Source organism: Nipponia nippon, unplaced genomic scaffold, assembly GCF_047370975.1.
Source record: "Nipponia nippon isolate SJK-2023a ecotype South Korea unplaced genomic scaffold, ASM4737097v1 scaffold_7, whole genome shotgun sequence".
NCBI lineage: Eukaryota > Metazoa > Chordata > Aves > Pelecaniformes > Threskiornithidae > Nipponia > Nipponia nippon.
In genome coordinates this window covers 28,069,092-28,091,923 of record NW_028262391.1, presented here as the reverse complement: position 1 = coordinate 28,091,923, position 22,832 = coordinate 28,069,092, and the positions used below count along the sequence as shown (strand labels likewise).

General features: G+C 47.3%; 1 protein-coding gene across 1 annotated transcript; it reads left to right on the top strand.

The window, feature by feature from the left end:
• The first annotated feature begins 46 nt into the window (after positions 1 to 46).
• CUNH3orf70 (chromosome unknown C3orf70 homolog) lies at positions 47 to 21,950 on the top strand. Its single transcript, XM_087739997.1, has 2 exons — positions 47 to 389; positions 18,712 to 21,950. The coding sequence occupies exons 1-2, from the start codon at positions 212 to 214 to the stop codon at positions 19,266 to 19,268; spliced, it is 735 nt and encodes a 244-aa protein (XP_087596123.1). The 5' UTR covers positions 47 to 211; the 3' UTR covers positions 19,269 to 21,950.
• The last annotated feature ends 882 nt before the right edge of the window (positions 21,951 to 22,832 follow it).

The window sequence follows — 22,832 nt, the reverse complement described above, 5'->3', positions numbered from 1 at the left end:
GGGCGGGGCGGGGCGGGGCGGGGAGGAGCCGGCGGGGCGGGCGGCCGGGCCCTGCCCGCGGCGCTGCCCCCCGCGGCGCTGGGCGGGCGGGCGGTCCCCGCTGCGGCTCGGCGCCTTCTCCTCCTCTTTCTCCTCCTCCTCCTCCTCCACCACCACCTCCTCCTCCTCCTGGCCGCTGCGGCGCGGGGGCTGCGGGCGGAGCGGCGGCGCCATGAGCGGGGCGGCGGCGGCGGCGAAGAGCGAGAAGCTGGACGAGGCTCAGGCGCTGGCCCGCAGCTGCGCGGGCAGACCCGACTTCCAGCCCTGCGACGGGCTCTCGCTCTGCGCCACCCACAGCCACGGCCGCTGCTTCCGCCTCCACTGGTGCTGCCACCTGGGATGGTGCCACTGTGAGTGAGTGAGCGCGCGGCCCCAGCGGTCCCGGCGGTCCCGACGGTCCCGACGGTCCCGACGGTCCGCCTCACCGCCCCGTCCCCTCCCGTCCCGCCCCGCCCCGTCCCGCGGCGGGGGTGCCGGCCGGCCGGGAGGAGCCCGCTCCCCGGAGCTGTCCCTGCCGAGGCGGCTGGCGGCGGGGCGGCAGCGCGGTGGCTTCGCGGCCGCAGCGGAGAGGAGCCCGGGGCCGAGCCTGCTGCGGTGGGACCCCAAACTTCGGGGCTGCTCCCGGAGGGGAGGGCGGGCGCGGCCGCGGCGGCGGTGCTCGGGAGAGTCGCCTCAGGGCCTGGCGTCCGAGCACCCCTCAGGCCCGGGTGACGGCCGGAGGGTGAGCGGCTTGTGGCGCCGGCTGCTGCCTTCGCGCACCGCTGCTGCCGCGTACGGCTGTCCTTTGCGCCGGAGGAAGCATTCACCGGCTACTTCGTTCTCAGCTCTCGTTATTTTCTTTTTACGGGCATACGGTTTAGAATCTTTTGAGTAAAGAAGTGACTGCCTTAGGACATGTATAGCAGATAGTCACTGTTTCAAAATCCAGTGTTGATCCAACTCTGTTGAAAAGGCGCCCGATGACTTTAATATCTGTATTCAAGATACTGATGTGTATAATCATGGAGGCTGGGATTGAACTGTGGATGTCCAAACATAGTTTGATGAATAATTAATCACATATAGCCTTGAAGAGCAGGCTTTTCAAACAGCGTGTCGGTATGAGGTCAGGAGCTGGTGATGGAGCTATGTACTTTGGTCGCGTTGCGTTTAGGACATCTTAAAGCCTGGATGGTCAGGGTTAAAGTTGGACCCTTATGTGAGGGTTGCTTGGTGCTGCTGAAGGTGTCCCTTGGCTCCTGACATCCCGTTCTCCTTTTAAGTCTGTCGCCATCTCTCCTTGTAATTTAATCTCCTACATGGATTCCCCCTCACACATGCTGCTTGCAAATTTTGCTTAATGGGGAAAAGGGCCTGCCTAAAAAGCCACCTTTATTTGGATGAGAGCTTCTGTTTGAATTAAATACACATTCTAGGAATTTCGCCCTGATTTGGGGTTCATTTGAAATCAGTTCAGAACAATGTGTTTTTTCTGTCTGTGCCCTGAAATGAGTACTGTGTGATGGCACAACTGGCTGCGTGAGAAAGTGCCATAGTCACCTGCTGCACAGGGACGGGAATGTCCCGTTGGCATTTCATCGATGACACAAAGGCACTCAAGTTATGACCTAGATATACTCTTCCAAAATTTCTCTCGTCTCAAGTATTTGTGGTCGCCATCAAGATATATGAGCTTGTAAGCACTTTGGAGTACAGGATCAGAGCCCAAAATGGTGTTTATAAATGGGAGATGTTACCTGAAATCAGTTGGGGATGGTCCTGGGAAGGGGAAGTCAAATGCAGAGACATTTTGACTGGAGACTTGGAGAAGTGACATTGCAGAGAAGGATCTGGGGATTAAGATGGATCGCAAACTGAGTGTGCGTCAGCAGCAGGAGGCCTTTGTGGTAGAAAATCCAAAACCAGAACCCGAGCCTTCACTTGGGGATGCATTAACAGGAGCATTGCAAGCGTGCAATTTAATTAGTCTCTTCAGCTCAGTAATGATGAAAACAAGACTGATGGGCTTAGTTTTGAGCATTGCACTTTAAAATGCTGTAGGAGGATTGGGGAGGTTCTGTAGGAGACCACAGTGATCAGCTTAGAAAATATGATTTACAAGGGGGTGCAAAAGCAAAGCGGTTGCTTGGGCTGTAAAAGATTGATGGAGGGAGGGGAGATGAGCTTTGCAAAGCGTAAAGGTAGCCTTGCAAAAAAAGCTGTGTTCTAGTCCTTCTCTACACAGACTTGGAAGATAACCAGTTGTCACTTACCTGTGGCAAGGAAAGTTTAGGTTTGGATATTAGAAAACATTTTAACTAGGAAGAGAAATGAAGCAAGGGAACAGAGTACTTAAGAAGGTGAGGAATCATGGTCCTTGAAGGCCTTTAAGGAAGGCTTAGACTGGTGTCTCTTAGGAGTTACACGGAGCTGATTCCCTCTTGGAAGGACCACTTGAGATCCCATCCAACCCTTAGCTTTCCTGTGGCAATCATAAGACTTAAAAATAATTATAGCTTTTGCAAGAAGTAGAGACTTCCTCCTTTACGGCTAAGGAAACTTTGAGATACATTTGCCCCATGAAACTATGATTTTAAATGAAGGACGTCACATGCCTCATTTTCTTGTTTAATCTTCTGAAAGCCATGAAGAAGTGCGCTCCCTTCTTGCCCCCTTATTTCCTAATGCAAATTTCAGAGCTTTGCATCCTGCTCCTGCAGAACGAGTTGAGTTGGACTTAAAAGGGGCACGAATGAGGCCTATAATGGAAAACTGTATAGAGGTCAGAAATGTAATTAAACAATGTTGGGAGTTGTCTTCCATAAATGTGGTGCGGTAATACTGACTTGGGAATCCTCAGAGTGTTCTTGAAAGTGGTTTTCTGTGACTCTTAAGAGCTGTATTGCGGTACAGAAAGCTCTACATCAATTAAAATAGCCTTTGAAGTATTATTTTCCATCGGTGTCCAAGGTCCTGGAGAGTGTCAGCTCAGTTAAAGTGCACTTACACTGAAAAATTACAAAAACTCACCACCACCACAATGAGTAGATTGTCTCCTCATGTGTATTCAGGATCACATCTGCTTACTTCAGTGACAGAAGCAATTTAGCGTTGCAGAGCCACTTGGCTATAGAAGTAATAATTGAGGAAGAACATAGTCTGAATTCCCCAAAGCCATTTTTATTGGCATGCTCTGAAGTGAGCAGTACTTTAAGTGCTCTCTTTACCTCCGATGTTTCTCTGTCCGTAAAATGGCAATAATAGCTGGCAGGTGAGATCACAGAGACTGTTTAGTGTATCCAAACAGCTCCGAGAACCTCAAGTGGTGTGGGTATCTGTATGACTTCTGTGTCTAAGCCTGGGAGTTTATTTTGGGTCATTTTCAGTCTGTTTCGGGCTTGGTGTGGAGCAGATTTCCCTGTGAGATGGGAGGTGGTTCTCTAATGTGCCCCTGTGCCTGGGGAGCTCTGAACCCAACCAAAACCTCCATAAGCAGGCACACGTAAGACGTGCAGCACTGGGGGGCTTGGGGAGGCTGCAGATGGGAGGGCTGGCAGGGTCCATTGGGTGTCAGTGGAGACGCCTGGCTCTGTGGGCGTCAGGGGTCTGGGAGAGCGGGCAGCACCTCGGATCCTGCTGCAATAGAAGTCTACAACACCCTTCCCCTGTGTGCTGCCAGACATCTGCACGCCTGCTGACTCCTGTCTGCACGTGGAAGCAGGGTGAGGGCTCAAGCATTCAGAGTCCTCTTCCCTGCAGGGAAGAAGGTGTTGGCCCAAGAGGTGTTTTGACTTCAGCCCCTATGTTTGTCCCATTACACGTCTCTTGCTTGCACTGCACCCTTTCAGTCTATCCCTGCGTGCATTCCCCTGGCCAGGGTGACAGCCCCCTGTTCACTTTCCTCCCATCCCCTCTGACAGCCTTTGTGGGGTTTTATTTGTTAGATACAGGTTGAGAACCTTAAATTACTCAGATCTACTTTTTCCAGAGTCAGAGAAAACACGCGCCAGAGGCAGGTCTGCAGCAAGGTGCCTGCCTTCCTTTCCTCACCTCTGGATTTCCGCTGCGGCTCTGATTGGCACTGATGCTGTCTGCAAGGCTGCTGGCTGTGTGGTGGTACCTGCTTCTGTCAGAAGGGATCAGATCCTTGGGGTTACATCTGTCCTGACAGCAGGAATTTGACTGTGTTTTGCTAATTTTACTTCCTAAGAATTACGTCACCAGAGAAAGCATCACGCTTGATACAGTTACAAGATTGGCTTCATCCCTGGACAGTACAAAAATAGGGTATTCTGTTGCAAGTGTGTTCATTTTTTAATCTGAATATCTTGCATTATGTTAAACACCTTGCAAAACTCTCAGTATGTTATGTTGCAGTTACTAAAAATACGTTATGAATAATGGTTCCACAATGCTCATTTCACAGCAGTTGTATCAATAGATAGTAATTGTGCTACCTTGTATTAGCCTTTCTGTGATTTTTTTCCCCCCTGGTTCAGCATCAAAAAATCAGGCTTTTAGTTACTTAAAGCCTCTTGCATGTCTTATATTGAAAAATAAATGCGGCAAATAAATTTCAGTTCCACCGCTTTTGCGAGATTCAGCTGTTTGGACTGTTTACAAAAAAACAAACTGAGCATGGGTGAAAGCTGTGAGGTCTCCTTTGGGTGGTCAGAAAGGGAAAACAGTTGCTAGGCTCAGACATGTAAAAAGATTATGGTGGCAGTATAGGTTTTCAAAGATACATATTCTCCCTCACCCTTGCGTTTTGCTAAGTGGTGTATAGCACTTGCAGGTGTGCCTTGAAATAGCTTCCTGCTCCCTGGTGTGCATCACGTAATTATGGGACTGTTACGCCCTGAGTTTAGATCCAGACCTGGCAGTTTCTGCATGAGGTCAGGCAGGCTTGGCAAGAAACCTAAGAAACTGTCATTCCTCGGCCAGGAGGAGAAACTGGGTTTATATGACGGGTGGCATGCTACGAAGGGCATGTGTTTTCTGGGTGGTCTTGCGGAGAAGGACTTCTCTGATCTTGGCCATGCCAGCACATATTCTGGGGACGCAGAATCAGAGTATATTTACATTTCTTGTTCATCCACCCGCTGAACAGGCAGACCAGGGTTTCTCTTCGGTCTCAGAGCAAGCGCCATTGCTTCCTTATTGTGTCTGTTACGGGCATCTGCAGGTCCCCCGGAGGTGGACCAGCCAGTCGTAGTTTTGGGTCTGCAGTCGGTCTCTGCTGTGTGCTTGGGCGGTGAGAGGTGATTATCCATCTCCCACAGCTCCTGACAGGGAATGAAGCAAATCAGTACGGTCACTGCACCTGTGTGTACTCTGAGCAGATATTTGTTTCTCACATTCTTCTCTACTTGAAATACCAGTGGTTTTATTTTATAACATTTTTAAATACAAACATTCATTTTTTGTCCCACAAAACTGGTGAAAGCTCTCTGTCAATGCCAGCCTTGATTATACCTCTTCTCGAGAGAAAGATGTGGTGTTGTGTGTCACATCGCATCTCCTACCTGTCCTCTGGCAGCGTACACACCCGGGCCCCACGCGCCAGGTGCTGGTGTTTTCCCCTGCTACGTAGTGATGTGTGCAGCATATAAGTAGCTCTGTGCACACGGGAAGCGTTTCCGTGGTGCCTCTCCCACCTCTCAAGCGACAGAAGCTATCAGCAGGGGCTCTGACAATCTTTGAAGCCCATGTAATTATTCAGACCCCAGTCTGCCTGTGGGGACCGTAAGCGGGGAATCGGCAAGGCAGCCTTTCTTTCCTGTAACAGACCACTGGTAAGTGAGCTAAAGTGGTTATTGAAGGTATTCAAGTGCACTGTGACAGAGCTTGGGGATCTAAAGAGGAGTTGTGTCTGCCTGCCAGCCAGCTTCTGTTGATCCCTCCATGTTAGAGAAGCAGCTACAGCCCTGGAGGGGATCCTAAAATAAGCCCTGGGATGCTCTGCAGCATTGCATACATTGTAGATCTCCAAAAGCCTTGTTTTTGTTCTGGTGGGTTTTCTTTGCAGAGAAAGACAGAAAACTCTGTCTAAACAGCAATGCAGCAGTGGGGCTAGGAACTCTGGGGCTGGGTGTTCTCTGAAAACACGGCTTGTCTTGGTGGGAGGATGATTACAAATCCTAGGAGAAATAGGCATTTTTCATTTGCTTTTGCTGTGAAAAGGATTTGAACATCCCTCCAGTTTAAGTCCGTGTATCCGGACAAAATGTTTGTGCACAAGCAAGGCATTATGCTGAGCACCAGGCAAGAGCCCCAGAAAGGTGGATTTTAATGAGGATTTGCTGCCTGTGGCTGTGCAAGATCTTCTCTTCACCTGTATTTTGAAGAGCTATGATATTCTAGCTTCATTTCACTAAGCTGCACACAATGAAGGAGAGAATGTCAGCTTAATATATTCTGAAGTGTAACTCTAAGGGAAAACACTTATCTGCCAGTTTTTATGGGTGCACCATTCTGGACCTGGATTGTGTTTTGTTGCTCTGGGTTTAGTTCTAATCTGCAAATCACAGTATGAATGTACTATTGATGCTGTGTCTCAGAAGGAGAACCCACATATGTAGATTCATCATACCGTGTGGGAACATCAGCGGCTTTGAAAGAACCTGCTGGCATTCCTTTTGAAATCCTTACTATAATGCAGTTACGTTTGGAGACATGCATGTTCTATTATTATTATTATTATTATTATTATTATTATTATTATTATTATTATTATTATTATTATTATTAACAAAACCCCTGATATCACTTAACAGGAACAGACCACAGGAAAATCTTTTAATTCAAGTTACTTGCTCTAAGTACATCTTGTAGGACTAAGTCTTCTACGCCTCATACAGGATTGAATAGAAATCACTGCACTTCTTTCTCCAAAAGTCCTGAGAAAAAGGGGCCTTGTGTACCAAAACGCTTTCTGCCAGCCAAAACCTCTTGTTTGTCATGCATGACTATGAGGCTGTGTTTCATAATCTGTCTGTCTATCTGAGGAGCGTGATTCACAAAGAATTACATCTGCTTGCCCAAAACTCAATGATCTGCTGCTAAGAGCCTCTGAGAGTTGCAGATAATGACACCTCTGCTCTGTAGCTGCTTGAAGGGGTAACCTGCTGTTTTCATGAAGCCTGCTCAGGACCAGCCTGAAATGCCGAGGCTGTGGATGTTTCCTACCAGAAGCAAGTACTTCCGAAGGAAAAGTTCATTCACGTTCCGTCGTGTCAGCTGGTGCGGTTGTCTGTGAATTCAGGACATTCTGAACAGCTTCGTGGTGAAGGCTGAGTCTCTGCTCCTGCTCAGAGATCTTCATTCTGGTAAAAGGCTTCAGGCACTTTTCTCACTGCAGAGTAACAGCTCAAAGATAAAATTTGTACTGGAGTACAGTGCCTGTGGCAAGTGTGTGGCTTCCTCCCCAGACTCTGCAGGTGAGGAAATCTGTTTGCCAGCTTGAATCTGAAAGTGTGCTTACTCTGAGCACCTAAATGCAAAAGTGCATGACTGCGGTGCCTTCTAACACATTATCCTTACTCGTGGTTGATGCTGGATGTTTCATGGGTCTTAAACTGCAGCCCGTGGTCATATCGTTGCATTGCCCTATGAGACAAACTGAGTCATGAGATTGTCATCCTCATGGTTTCCATCCTGCAGGTCGGCAGAGCTGACTGTGTGCTCGCGTTTGCTGGAAGCACTGAAGAGGGCATTCAGGTACTTGGCACAGGACCTCAAATTTCCTGGCAGCACCTTTGTGCTCATCAAGAATTTGTTTTGTCACTGCTCATGTGGATGCAACCAGCAGAGCTGGGCTTGTAGAGGATGGGTATCTTGGGGAGTTTTTATGTAATGGCTCTCAATTTAACCAATACTGCCTTACACTGCATGACTCGCTTCAAGCCTTGGTAACTTAGTTCTGCACATTGGTAAGGCTATACCAGAAATTTTTGTTTCTGTAAGGGACAAAAAGCAAAATGCTTTACTCACAAACATTGTATGATGTTCCAGAATGATAGCTGTGACAGTGTGGGCTTAGCTGTTGATGGATGGCACGAGCTTACACTAATGTAAAAAGCTGGCTGACAGTAGATTGGATTCCAGGTAGTGCGTACTCTCTCTCTAAAGTGGCCCTGTTGTAGTGTGTTGTGGTTTGTAGTGTGTTGTGGTTTTTATTCCAGCACCTTCATGAATCTATCTGTCCACAAGATACAGAGTATGTTTTCATAATGGCTTTGATTCTTCCACTAATCAATTTTTCTGTAGTGACTGATCACAGCATTCAAGAAGTGCAGTTGGTGCAATTTAGAGATGTTTTTGCCAATAGTTCAGTATATTCACATAGATGGAAGTCAAAAACCTACTGGGAAAGGAAAATCTGATTGCTTGGCAACTGGGCCTTGTTTTTAATATACCCATACTTTAATTTAGGCAACATAACAGTTGGAATTTATATATAACCTATGTTGTAAAACAATTTCAACAAGAGGCATGCATTTGTATTCTTGCTCTCACTGGTGGCTGCGGAGCTTGAGAGCCCACACGCGTGCTCTCAAAACTGCTTGTTTTGCTTGTGTACTTGCACCCAGCCCTGAAACCTTTTCCCTGCTGTGCCCAGCGAGAGCATGCTCTGCTGTCGTCCCTCTCACTGCTTGACGCGTGATGTCGGTGCTAGAGCACACCTGCAGCTGTTTCAGGCAGGGTGCTTGGCTGTTTCACGCTTCGTGCTGTGTGGCTGCCTGTGATGTTTGGAATTCAGTGCTTTGCTCATCCTGAGCCACATTCCAGGTGTTTGCACTCACTCACAAGTGCCTCTTGTCCCTGATGAAAGGCTTGCACACCATCAGTTGTGTCAGAGTGGACTGATCAGCTCTTGCAGTCTTCTGCAGTCCACCAGCACTAGTCTGTTGGTAGGCAGGGCAGGTAAAAGGAGACACTCACCTTTTTCTTTGTTTTTCCTAACCTGTGCCACTAGATCTCAGCGTTCTCCAGGTGGTGCTGTGGGATCGTGGCCCTCTTGGTGTGAAACCGAGGGCGATGCTTTTACCTCTCTGCCATCATTTGCTTACCCTGCCACAGTGGCAAGTGCTGAGTTTGTTCCCACCTGCGTTGTCCAGCTGCTCTGAGCCATTTGCCCGCAGTGGCACTGTGTGACGTGATGGCCCACCTCCTTTGCCTTCAAGGGTGGTACTTGGTCTTTTATTTTTTCATGCAGAGCATTGCTGGATCCCACACCCCTCCAAGGGAAGGGTTGGCACCTATACCTACACACATCAGCTCCACGTGGTGACATATTCTGGGCATAAGCAGGGAGAGTAGTCCTTTAAATTCTCCAGAAATACGTTCAGTAGAGGCTTGTAATAGAAATACGAAGATTGGTTTGAATGAAGTATGAATGGAAATGTGCACAGATAGGCACCAGAAGAAGCAATAGGACAAGGGTTAAAAGAATGGCCTGTATTGATAATAAGGACACTGTTCCCAGCAATGAAGTTGAAGAATGTGTTGTTTGTCAAGCCCAGAAGGCTCGCGCTCTGGTCAGGCCACCGCACAAATGACTCGTCAGCAGGAGACCCTGTACTCTGACCACAGGAAGGGAGCAGCACAGGTACAGCACATCACATATACCGTTGTTTCTCCTGTCAGCCCACCAGGAAAACAGGCTGTAGCCATGAAAATGTGTCTATTCCAAGCTACAAAATCCACCCTCCTGCCTCAGCTGTCTGTCCAGGCTGTCTCCTGTGGGTGCAGAGCGCGGGTCTTTATTGCATGGTACAGTCCTTTGGAGAGGACTTTCCATTCAAGACTCCATGAGCTGTTCTGTTTATTTGTGAATTCACATGAAAATTTTCTCATTACATACAGGGGCTCATGGGTGCCCCCCTCCAGCAGGTACTATGCACTTGGAAGAAGACTGTAACTTATCTCTCTAGTGCCTGTGATTTCTGTATACCAGGAAATGGCTTCATTTTCTAGGTAGCTTCTGACACTGATCTGTGCTTATCCTTCTTTGTTACCATATCAGCACACTGACTTTCTGCATGAAAATGATGGGATGCTGAAGCTTGAGCAGATGGTGCCCAGGGATGGTTTTGTAGAATAAATATTTAGCACTAAGCTGTTTTTTGCTATCTATCTTCTCTACTGAATTTAAAAAAAATATCTAGTGTAAGTTGCGGATAAAATTTTTCAGGGAAATGTGCAAAGAGTGGCTGTTCTCCCCTTTGGGGGTAGCTTTGTAAAGGGATGTTGGAAGGCAAATATCATTGGGTTCAGAGCACAGGTTGTGATAGCCAGCGCTTAGCTGCTGTGCTCACAGTAAGCTGTGCTTGTGGAGGTACCTGAGACTGTCTGCTACGCTTTTCATGCCTGCACTGAGGTGTGTGCCTGTTCTTGTAACCCAGCGCAGGGCTTTGCCGGGACTGGGGTTAGTAGTACCTGTGATAAATGTGACACTTCTTACAGGTCCTGAAAGGAAAGAGCTCCTTTCAGAACGCACATCTGGTGTGCGCTGGTGTTCATTGTTTTTTTAGGTGTCAATATTCTGTTCCCTTGCGATGGTTAGTAAGCAAATATGGCCCCTTTAAGAGGGTTTATGGCTGCATGAAACATTTCTCAAGCCTCCAGCGTCACTTTTTCTTTAAGTCTGGTAAATCCGTGTAAGAAATGAGAGGAAAGAGCAGGGATGATAGAAGGAAGCTCCAGGGTCTGTTTGCATTTAAGAGTTACCTGCTCTTAAGCAGACGTGCACAGAAAACCCTGAAAGGCTTAGACGGCTCGCAGCATGTACAATCATGATCCTTTTTGTATTTAAACCGAATTAATACAAAAGAACATTAAAATACAAATTTGATGAAGAAAAACTTGCTGATTTTTTTCCCCTGTCTTTCTTGGTTTCCTGTGAAAAGCTGATGGCTCATCAAGTCAAGGGCTGTCACAGCTGCCTCTCGCTATACAGCAATGAGAAGGAACACCTCTCCTTCACATGAGAAGAGAACTGGCAACTGAACAATATCGCTGCTGGAGGAGCCACTGTAGAAACATTGCTAGACCCATTCTATTCTGTGCTTGGATGAGGTCAGGAATGGGATGGATTTTTTAGTGGCCTGACATAGGTGCTTCTGTGAGAAGGTGCTGTTTGTAATGATACACGTCTGTTAGGTCAGAGCCTGCTAATGTTTCCTGATGTCTTTCCAAACTGCTAAGGTCCTGTTGCATGACTTCTTTTTCTTTTATGGTGGTAGTGGGGTAACTGGTGTTCCCTGGCAGAGTTGGCTCGTGTCCTTGGAGTCTCTTTTATGATCCCCTGCTGTGCCTTCTAGCTATGCCAGAAGTACTGGAAATGTGCAGGATGCTCTGTTCAAACAAATTTCTAGAGTGGGGAACGCAATCGCAGTGCTTTTTCAAAGTTGTTTGGAAGAAGTGCAGGGTGAAAGCATCACTTGCATTAAGGTGTTGCATCCTTATCTACAAGGCTCCTTCAACGTTGACAGGCATTGTAGGTACGTTTCATTATAATGACCAATGGCACAGCTCAGCTCTACTTGAGCTTGCACTGTAAATCTGACAGTGCCTCAGTGGCCTGAAGTATTTTTCTTTTCCTCTGGTGGCTTATTCCATGTCTCACGTTCCCAACGCAGCCCGTGATGTTTTGCTAGATATGACATGATGGCTATTCCATACAATACAAAGAAATGGAAACTGGGTTAGCAGTGATTTTTTTTACATGTGCCATCTGTAAACGTACTCTGGGTTTCTCCTTCCATTTGTTCTCACCCCTCTGGGAAAGCTATTACTATGCTCTAAGCAAAATGTAATTTGAAGCTATTATAGTCCTCGGTGAATATTTATGGTTTGGGCAATCTTTGTTTGCAAAGGTTTGTTGTCCCAAGCAGTGCATATAACTGGAGAAAGAAGGAGGGAGGCCGGAGGCAGTCATTTTGTCCGCTGTTGCAGCCTGCGGGGCTGGAAGGCAGCATCCTGGTGTAGGTGCTCAGACCAGTATCGCGCTTTCAGATGACCCTTCTACTTGCTGAACGCTTCTGAAAAAAAGGTGTGGTGGGTACCTCAAGCAGGCTTAGGGTGCTGAGTGCCCTTCAGTATACATTTCCAGATTGTGGGCAGCGAGCTTTGCTTTAGTCTGTAAAGGAGGAAAGCCCTCCGTCTGCCCCGACTTTCTGCTTTGTCAGTGGTGAAACAATACCCAGTTCCTTCCCACGCACAGGCTGGGGCTGACCGCGGGCCAGTCTGTTACGGCAGAGCTGTCTGCCACCTGTGCCACCCACCGCCCCAGGGATCTTGGAGAACCAGCTGGGTGTTTGACAGTTTATACGTTGTCCTTGGGCTACGGTGCCAATCCAGGCAGCAGCACACTACTCCAGCTTGTAGCTGTCATCACCTGCGAGACAACTTCATTTAGACGTCAGAGGGGTGTGCATCCAGTCAGCTCTTCCTAAAGAGACAGGCTTGTCTCTCCTGCCACACTGGTGAGATATGAAACAAGTCCCACAGGAGGAACGCTTGGTAGTTCTCCATCTTTTGCTATGAAGAAAGCCAGTGCTTGAGAGGCTGATCTCCCACGTTTCCCCACGCAGAGAGATGTGGAAGAGCCCCCGTGTTGTGAATTCTCCTTAGACTAATGCAGAATTCCTCCAAGCTAATACTGTCTCCTGTTACACATGCATTATGAATACTTGCTTTGCCTTCTCTCCTTCAAAGCTGTGCGGTATTTAATTAGAATTTTTTTTTATGTTCTTCATAGTGGGACTGATTTCCCTCCCATGTAAGCTGATTTTTTTCTGGCAGGGCTATGTGTGGCAATAGGAGAGCTTTGCATGGCTGGAGTGAGAATCCCGGATGACTTTGCAACCAAAGATCACTGGTGCTGTTAACAAAGGTGTAGGTTCAAGCAGAAACAAGTCACCAACACTTAAAGAGCAGCTCTCTGCTGTTAAACCATGGATGCCGACTGCATGCACCCTTTGGGCACCCTTATTCAGTGGGAACGCACAGCTGCCTAAATGTCAGCCCGGGTGCTTTGCCCTATGGTTGAGGTCACTGCTTCAGCCTTCCTGAATCATACGTCACAGCCAAAGGCACTGAAATCTCTGGTGAGGTCAGAGCTGGTTCTCCTCCAGCACACCTTGGCTAGGTGCTTTCACCACAAGCACTCAGCCAGCTCAGGTGCCAGGGAGCAGTTCCTAAGCTGTATGGGTTAAATTGAGCCAGGTTATGGTTAAATAGTGTATGGTTAGCAGGTCTTCATTAACCCTGCTGATTTTTAGAGCGTGGGTGAGCTGACAGATTGGAGGGTGAAGAAATCTTTGTCCAAGCAGCTGCAGGGGCAAGAATACATATGAAAAAAGCTTTAATGTTTCAGTGAAAAGGTGTCTAAATGTCTTGCATGCAAACAAATATGCACAGTAGGTATTGCTGACTTAGACTCGTAAGATCCACAACTGAAGAGCCACAGCAATCTTTTATTATTTTCTGAAGTGCATTGCAATTTGTGGTGGTGTTTATTAGGAAAAGATCCTTCAAGGTAGCATTTTGAGAGGGTAAAACTTGAGAATTTGTTATGAGAAACCTAACTGCTGAAAGATGGATTTATTCTTTTTTTTTTTTTACTATGCCAAGCACGTTAATGAGTGTCAGAGGTAAACTAGAATATGGGGACCAAGGGAAGAGGAAAATAAAATGTTTAAGCAGCACCTCTGCTTATTTCATGGTTAAGTTATTTTGTATTAGCCACGGAAATTGCTGCTGTGTCTGTTCAGTGAGGATGCATGCAGACTGCTCAATTAGCAAAAAATCAGAAAGAAACGACCTCGTGGCTTGCTTTGTGGCTTGTATTTGGTTTTTGTAAGCAGGAGACACTATAATACAGCTTCCAATCAATCGACCACATAGTTCTGGTAATCAATGCTACAAAGAGGCTTTATATATAAATGCTACAAAGAGGCTTTATATATATATTATACAGAAGTGTGCGTCTACTTTTGGGGATGAAAAATTTTCCAAGTTGCATGAGTTTGCTCAGGATCTGCAGGTCACGGTAGAGCTCACTGCTCTGCTGGATTCTGCCTTAACCTACTGGCAGGTGTCACTGGAGGCTTGGAGCCAAGGCTTTGGTGAACAGCATCCATCCAATTTAACAATAAAAAATCATATTTCTGTGAACAGAGAAGCAGGGAGATGAGCACTGCCCAGTACTTACCTCCTTGGACACGTTTGGAATAGCTGTTTTGCAGTTGAGTATTGGCTTTAGTGTGTGCTAATTCAGTGGAGGATTTGGTTTTCAGGCTTTCACAAGGGTCAGTTGAATAATGAAGAAATGGAAAAACAATCAGTCCTTTTTAATTGTGCACAAACTGCTGTCACTGTGTGACTGGGATCAGACAAAGAGGTGCAATGTTTATGGAGGATAACGCTTGGCGAGCATGTAGCAGCAGAAGGTGTAGGTACTGGTGCAGGCTTTCAGTTGTGACAAATGGTTAAGCGTAGCCTACATACCTACTTCTGAAGTCTGTCATTGTCTTGCATTTCATCATATCATCTGTTACCATATGGTCGTCATGGATAATTGAGACTTATCATGAAAATAATTTTGGCAGAGCCTAGTTTCACACATTTCCTGTCAAACACCCAGGAGAGCAACGGGCTCTTGTTTCCTCTGAGCCCTTTTGCCATGGTGGTGGAGCTGCAGAGCCAGAGCTGTGATGCTTCTCCATAGCAGCTACTACAGTGCTCAAGAGCTTCCCAAACTTCTGCAAATGCAGCAAATGGCTTTTCACAGAATTTGGAGTTTGATTTTTGGACATGTGTTTGGCACGTGCAGTATTTTTCCTTCACTGAATTACCGTCTTCCGCGTAGGCAGCGGTGGCAAGTGACCCAGGAAGCAACTTGCAATGCAGTGTCTAGTCTGGCATCTGTATTTGTGCAAAACGCTGTAATTTACGGGAGCATTCATCAGCACAGCTCAATTGCAGAGTTCTTCAACTGACTTGGTTGGAATAAATAGGCAACAAATTATGTGCTAGCATATTAAAAGGAATGTATCAGAATAGGTGCTCAAAATACTATTTTATCATAGACTTTTGCCAGCTGTTTGAAGTCAGCGAAAATATTGCTGTTTATTTCAGTGGGAGTTCTATCAGACCAAGACGTATTATAAGGGAACTTGGGGACTTGTGCTTTTGGGATAATTTTCTGTGAAAAAGACATCCCTGACAATCCTGCAAGCTGCAGGGGCGGGGGGCGATCTTATTTTTAAATTTCTGCATCTATTTTTCATAGGAGGTATCATGGCTGATGCGTTTACACGCATTATGTAGGGTGAGGAGTTGTAACGGAGGCTGTAACCACAGCTTTGTCCGTGATCCAGTCTGACAGTCCCCGCTGTGGGCACCAGCACCCCTTAAAGAGGGACCTCATCGTGTTTTAAAACAGAAGTTTAATCTGTCTAAAATAAACAAACTTGGCCCTAAAACTAGCTGAAGCTGAACAAACTTATACCAGAATTCTAAAGAAATGTAGAAATCAGTTCATGTAGAAAATTCTCTTTTTTCCGTTGGGCGATTCCTGCTTTACCCTGGCAGAGCTTGTCCTTGGAACATGAGGAACCGGTTTCAGCCACGTGTAGGGTCACACGAATGGGGATCTGAAATCCTCTGTTAACAGAATAGCCACTGTTTAGTTCTACCCTGAAATTAGTGCCAGCAGGGCAGATTTGAAACACGCAGAGAATTACCACATGCTGCTGCAATGGTAAAACAACCAGCTGAGCTCTCAGGTAACACCTCATCTCCCCCTGCCGCCACTTTTTTGGGGGGAAAAAAACCCAAAAAGTCAAACTGATGACTCAAGGCTTCATCATTCAATGTCCATGCTGTAAGCTACCTTGGCGTGAGGTAGCTTTCTTCTCCCAATGTCCCCCAGCCTTCTGCCAGCACGTGGTGGCTATTTTAAGTGGAAAAATATAGTCCTGTTGTGCAAATACCTTTTTTCCTTAATCCTGTTAAAATCTTCACCAAGGCCTTCCTTGGACGCTTCAAATAGAGGCGGCACAAAATTGACCTGAGAAATTTTTTTTTTCACTAGTATCTGTGTTTTATCATTGGTTGTCAATGGAATGGAATAGGAGCCCACACAGAAGTGCTCCAAATGTATGAACAAATACAGCATCGTGGTTTCAGGCAAGGGTAGGCTGCATTTCAGTTGCCGTGAGCTGAATTTTATCAGACACTATTCCAACCAGCAGCATGCTAATCAGTTGTCCGTGTTGCTTTGCAAGACAGTAGCGTATTTAATGATCACTAATTTCAAAGAAGGATTTCTGGAGAACAGTGTATGGCAGGAAGCCACAGGCTGCTGCTGTTACAGCGGGTTGTGAAGCTAGGGTCTGCCCACCTGCCCCGGTGAGCTTCCCAGAGTTGTTGTGTCAGCAAGATTTGAAAAATACCCAAGGGACCCCATCCCTCAGTGACTCCCAGAACTGAAATAGCTGTGCCGCTGCTCCGAAGGGCAGAGGAGGAGTAAGAGCTCTGCTCTGCCCGTGGTTGAAGTGTTCAGTTGTTTGATGCTAGCACTTAATTCCTCTGAGTCACAGCAAGTTTAGAAACTAGACCATGGTATGTTAAAAAGATGGCAAGTGGAGAGGATGTCTTTGTATTTTCTGCCATCCAGCCATAATCAAACAGGAGGGAAGGGAAAAAAAGCTTGGTTTTTTTCACTGAGCTTTTCCAGTGGCTCTGTTAACAATTATCATTCCACAGATTGTAGGAAAAAAGTGCTTAATGAGGTATTTGAGGGGAGCTGGTCAAATCTATTCACAAAATGTTCTTTTCCCCTGCCCACCCACTACCACTGTCTCGCTGCTCTCAGTCTGGCTCGGTTGGCTGTTTTCTCCCTTGGCACGACAGGGGTGGGCTTTTCTCTTCAGTGTGTCTGGCGCTCGTTCCTCCGAGCCTGCTTTCTGCCTGTGCTGGCCTTGCAGTCTGCCTCTCCCACACTCCAGTGCTCCCGGAGCTCTTCCTTTGGCTCTGCGCTCTTTGTGGTGTTTCCTCTGTTCTCCCCGTCCTTCGGCGATGGGGATTTGAAGTCCCAGCAGAGGAGCGCAGCCGACTTTCACACGAGCCATTTCCCTTCCAATACCAACAGCACAGCAGGGGTGGGAAAAGCCTTCCCCCGGCGCTCAGGGTTTCCCCTGGTGACGTGCTGGAGCTGGGCTGGCAAAGCACAGCGGGTGCGTGGGCCCTGGCTCGTCGGGGCTGGCAGAGCCAGTGAACACCCCAGAGCTGCTGCAGCCAAGAGTTGGGATCTCTCAGCCCGTCCCATTGCCAGTGCTTTCAACAGGTGGCTGGGGCACCGACTGCCACGCTGGCTGGGAACTTGTTGCAGTCAGAGCTTTTCTCATGTCTGGGAAGGATTCCCAGGCTGAGGATGGGATTTTTTATTGCAGAGGCATGGTGGGGGGAGCGGGCAGAGGAAAGCCCTTCTCCTGCTGCTGGCCTGGGCCCTGCTCAGCCTCCCTGAGCAGAAACACAATCACTGCTCCGATTTTCCAAAGGAATGGGTAATTCAGGAGAGAAGGGCTGCACCTACCTCTGAGCTGCAGACACAAAAACGTGTGGCAGATCTCATCACAGCGCAGCCAGATTCATTAATGCAGCGAGACTTTGGTGGCTTTCTGCTCCTTACCTGGAGAGCTTCAAGCATCAAAACAGTCCTTCAGTGCTTTGATACTTTTTCTGTCTTTGCAAAGCAGTATTTGCAGCTTCTGCATCAAAACTCTTCTGAGACCCCCGCTACTTGCAAGTCTTCTGGAAATTTGTGCTTTCATAGTATATGAACCCCCTAGGGAGACATGAATCTTTCAGAGGCTTCATGCAAATAAAATGCAGCATTTTGCAGTCCTAGGCACAGCCTCAGGTTTCTCAGTTTTTCCTAACAAAGTGCTGATTTTCTGCTCTTTTATTTATTTCTTTCAGTAAAGATTTTCAGTTCACTCTTGGTTCAGCTCTACATAACTAACATAATCCTGTTTTCTTCCTACTTAACCAGATAATCAAGATGCTAAAGGCATTTCTATGGCTTGGGAATTCCCTTATTTTCTGCCGTAAAATTCTAATTGCAGTCATGTACGAACCTCTGGTTTATAATACAGAAAAACACGATTTAGTCCCCAGAAAAAAAGAACATGGAAACACATGCAGGGCGATTCATTGTCATTTGGAAGAATAATAATATAATACAATTTAGATCATTGTAGCAAAGATGTAAGCTAGAACTGCTCTGTGTTCAGTGAAAAAAAAGTGTCTGAGCATCTTTTCAGTTTTCTTTCCCCTAGAAAGGGGTGCACGCAGACTTGCCGTCTGTCCCACTTCTTAGCTATGGAGTTGTGCCCCTGGAGTTAATTTTCTAGAGTTAGTGATGTCCTACAGATGTCTTCGAAGCAGGGGCAGGGAGAGGAGCAGGACTGGGGTAAGGAAGGTTATGCTTACCTACCCTGTTAAGCATCAGAGAATCTGTATCAGGAGAGGACTGAACACCTTGAGGCCATTGAAAACAGAGCGGCTGCTGACTGCAGGGAACCATTATTATTGATGGCCAAGGGCAAGCATCATGTCATGCGTTTGTTTCTAACATAAAGATAACAATCTTTAAATGCTGCTTTTCTGTTTTCCCTGCAGGTAAATATGTCTATCAGCCTATGACACCTGTAGAGCAGCTTCCCAGCACCGAAATACCTGTTCGCCCTCGGGAGTCTACAAACACCATCCAGATCTCCGTTTCGCTCACCGAACACTTCTTGAAGTTTGCGCCCGTCTTCCAGCCCCCTCTGCCCCCTGACTCCCCGCAGTTCTGCACGATCGCAGACCTCTTCATTGACAATTACCGCGTGAAATGCATCAACGGGAAGATGTGCTATGTGCAGAGGCAGCCTCCCCCCGTGCCCCACAAGATAAAGCCCGAGGAAGTCCCTGTTCGCAATGCCTTAATCACAAAAGAGAGCAATACACCAAAACCAGATCACTGCTCATCCCCTTCCAGCTCTGAGGACTCCGGGATCAATGCGGTGGGGGTTCACTACGTGGAGTCGTGTGACGAGGACACGGAGGGGGTGGCCGAGCTAAGTTCAGAAGAAGATTACAGCCCGGATAGCAGCTGGGAACCAGATGAATGCCCACTCTTGTCACCCTCACAGTGCGAAATGGAAGTGATTGAGACTATAGAAACCACTGTGTGATCCAACAAGTTGGTATCAGATCAGTCCAGTTCCCACTCAGTAATGTTACTTTTGTAGTATTTATATTTTCTGTTTTTTCTGACAATCCCTTTTTTCCAGTGCACTTGATATTTCAGATTCCTTATGGGAGTGTGGTTACAGGACTTCCATATTGGTGAACTAGCAGCAGCCTGAGCAATGTTACCATGTTCTCAGCCTGATCAGATCTCCCACGTCTGCACGTAAGGTAGTGATAAATCTTAAGACTTTTATAGCTGAAATAGGCCCTTTTCCTGGTCTGGGTTACATCATATACTACTCATACAAGGATGTGCCACTCAAGATGTTTCCATCTGTCAGGCTCTTTGCAGTGGGCCTTCAAAGCACAGAGGGTTGAGCTGGTGCAGCACGCCTGCGAGCAGCAAAACCAAGTTGCCCTTATTCTTTCTCAAACAGCTACGCGAGGTGTGGCGACAAGAGGCTCTTTCTGTCTCGGTCTGTCCTTGCGCATTGTCCATCCTTTTCTCTAGTGCTGGTGCGACCCTTCTTGAAGGCTGTTGGCACCACTCTTCCAGCGGGTTGGTATGGCAGGCTAGAGAATGCACAAAGTGCCTCCAACTTTTCTCCAGGCTATGCAGCGAGCATCTGCTGAGTTAGGTCAGGCTCTGAAATCTCCTGAGAAGACAACTGTTGCTCCAGAGGGGGATCAGTTGCCTGGATCCAGCTGGTCCCTTTTCTCTACATGGATCTCGGAAAGGGGATCTGGCTTTTGCAGCTCAGCAGGAGGGGGAGTAGGCAGAGATGAAGCACGGCCATCTGACCAATACCATGCTAGACTGGGGTGTAAAATGAAGGAAGTGACTACCTCCAAACACACAAAATCCGCCCTTGGCTTTGCCTGCTGCTTCCTCCTGTGCTGTTTGGTACCGGGCACGTGCACTCAGGACCAAATGGCCTCAGGGCCTGCATTTGCCTGAAGAATAACAAAATTAAAAAAAAAAAAAAAGTTTATCAGCCACACCACTGTGTCGGCAGAGCTTGGGGACAGCGCGGAGGTGCCCGGGGGAGGTGGCCCACGGGCTCAGTCGGTAGTGCCTGTGCTTGTTAAAATACAGCCTAAGGTCATTCTAGCAGAGAGAGGAAGCTTCGACTCCCACTCTTTTGCACCCAGTTCAAGAGCGGATTCTGAACAGGGGTTTCCTCAAATAGCTGGTAAGAGCGAGCTGTCTCACTGGTGGTTTGGTTTTGGCCGTGCTTGAAGAAACGAAAATGTTGTTCTCAGAAGATTTCAGTCAGCTTGAATCAGTTGGAGTCAGTAATAACTGTGTTTTCAACAGCATTACTGAATTTCTTTGTGTATTTGCTGTTTACGTTTCAAAAGTCATTGGTGAATATAAGGCTGTATAAATGTGTACAGTTTAGTGACTGATACTAGATTATAGTCTGTGTTATAGGATGGCTCATCTCTCTCACTGTATCCTGACAATGTATTACTAATTTTATACACTTTGTAATCAGTATCTTTAGAAAACGTTTAGGCAACAGTGTGTGTATGTGCACATGCGCGTGTGCTAAGAGTTTACCATAAATGGTTATAAAGTAATACTGTACTTTTTAGACTAACACTTTCAGACAAAAATAATAGGTTTTCTAGTTTTGATGACTTACATAAAAAAGTTCAATGCTTGTTAAATGAGGAACTTGGGCCATTGCATGAACAGATACATTCTTACAAGGCACCTGAAAATATTCTCTTTTTCTGAGGGCATTTAAACGAAGGCTGTAGTAAAACTAAATAGGATTTATTTCTTTTTTAAGGGCGGGGTTGTCTTTCTTGGTTAACTAAGGTTTCTAAGGTTTTAGTGTCTTTTGACCATTCAGACACATTCCATAGGTAGAAGGAAGCATTATGTATAAACCTACAGCATTTATTCATATTTAATCTTTCAATTGTAATCTGAGTGGAGAGCTGAAAAAGCTCACTCTTGTGCCTGGCCTGCCTGAGCTTTCTTCCCAGCGGTGGCTTCTCCTTCCCGGGAGGACGGGGTGGGCTGGCAGATGCATCCTCTCAAGGGACTAGCAGCAGTGGGGCCTTTCCTGAGGACGGGGTGCTCCTCGCCAGCTCTCGCTGCAGGCACCAAGCACAGGAACGGTCATCAGGACCCTCTGACGTGGCATGAGCTCACCTTGTTTGCAAGCAAGCAGGAGCCGCCTCCTCCCGCTGTTAGGGGGCACAGGCTGTGAGCGTAGTGAAATGCAGTTGGGTATTTATGACCAAGACTTACTGTAAGATCCTGTGGTCTTGCAGGTTCATATCACTGTCGTCAGGATACATTCTTAACTGTAAGTAATTAGCAATATTCACAAGCTGTGAGTGTCTCCTACCCAGGATTTGTTCAAATGTCTTAAGCACAATAAGCTGCCTCTTCCTTCTGTTGTACCTGTAAAACATCAGTGGAGCAGCCTGGTGTGGGACAGGGCGAGTTCCGGAAAGCGTTTCAGCAGCCAGCGCAGTGGCAGGTTTCTCACTGCGCTCCATCACGCACCCCAGTTCAGAAACACACTCTTCACAGAAACGTGATTTCTTTTCTTTGCACAAACACTGGCGTAGACGTGCTGTAAGAGACATGCCCTGGGCATTGCTCCACTCTGCCAGGGAGAGGTGTGTATATTTCCTCTTTAATAAAATACTAAACAACTGAAGTTGTGCTTTTCCTAACTAACTGTGTATTTTCCATACTGCAGTGAAACATTCTGATATTTCCAGCAAAGGAAGGGTCACTTACAGCTTCAGATGGCAGCACCCGAAACACACACCTAGTGCTAGGCAGAGAAGTGTAATAAGCAGGTGGAGCGCGCCAGGCCCAGCCCCACTTTGGGTTTGGTCACCTGGTAAGTACTGGGGCTGGTGGGCAACCTCACAGCCCAGTTCTCACTCACCTGTAAAAGAAGAGCTACCCCAGTCAGGGGGGAGGACAGCGGGGAAAAGAGCTGCAAGCCCACGCTGATGTCTGGGAGAATTCAGCTGGCTGCAGGCCCTTGACTTACCTCTGACCAGGTTCACATGTGGCTGCAGGCTGGAAACATCAGCCTGGGGCACCGTTTTGTAGTTCTTAATGCTAGTGGGAAGAAAGCGAGAGCACTGGGCATGCCGGGTCCCAGGGTGCGCGGTGCTGGCACTGCTCCCCAGCCAGGTGGGCTCTGCACAACAGCTGGCACTTTTGTGTTCCTTGGAGGCAGCAGCGCTGCCCCGTATTCCTGCCATCCCGTGTGAGCTCTGCACGGACCAGCCACCGGCTCTGTGCATTCGTTCTGTGTGCATGGAGAGCAACACCCGCCTGGTGCTGTGTTCTTCCTGGGGGTGGCTGGGACCCTGAGGGTATGGTACCCCAAAACACCCAAGTGCTAGTGACAAAATGAACAGGGGGAAGAGGTAGAGATAATCACCAGACCAATAACACACATTGTTAGGGCAGGATCTGGAGTGTGTTTCCAAGCCAGAGGTGACAGTATTAGAAACACCACTGCTATTAGGTTGCAGCTGTGTGAGTAGAGTGATGAAGGTGCCGCTGGGAAGGGACGCTG

What these genes read in the sequence shown, in the direction of transcription:
- CUNH3orf70 (XM_087739997.1), top strand. Translation starts at nt 212, where the DNA reads ATGAGCGGGGCGGCGGCGGCGGCGAAGAGCGAGAAGCTGGACGAGGCT. An exon ending in CCACCTGGGATGGTGCCACT is followed by an intron (nt 390 to 18,711) that starts GTGAGTGAGTGA and finishes TTTTCCCTGCAG; the next exon opens with GTAAATATGTCTATCAGCCT.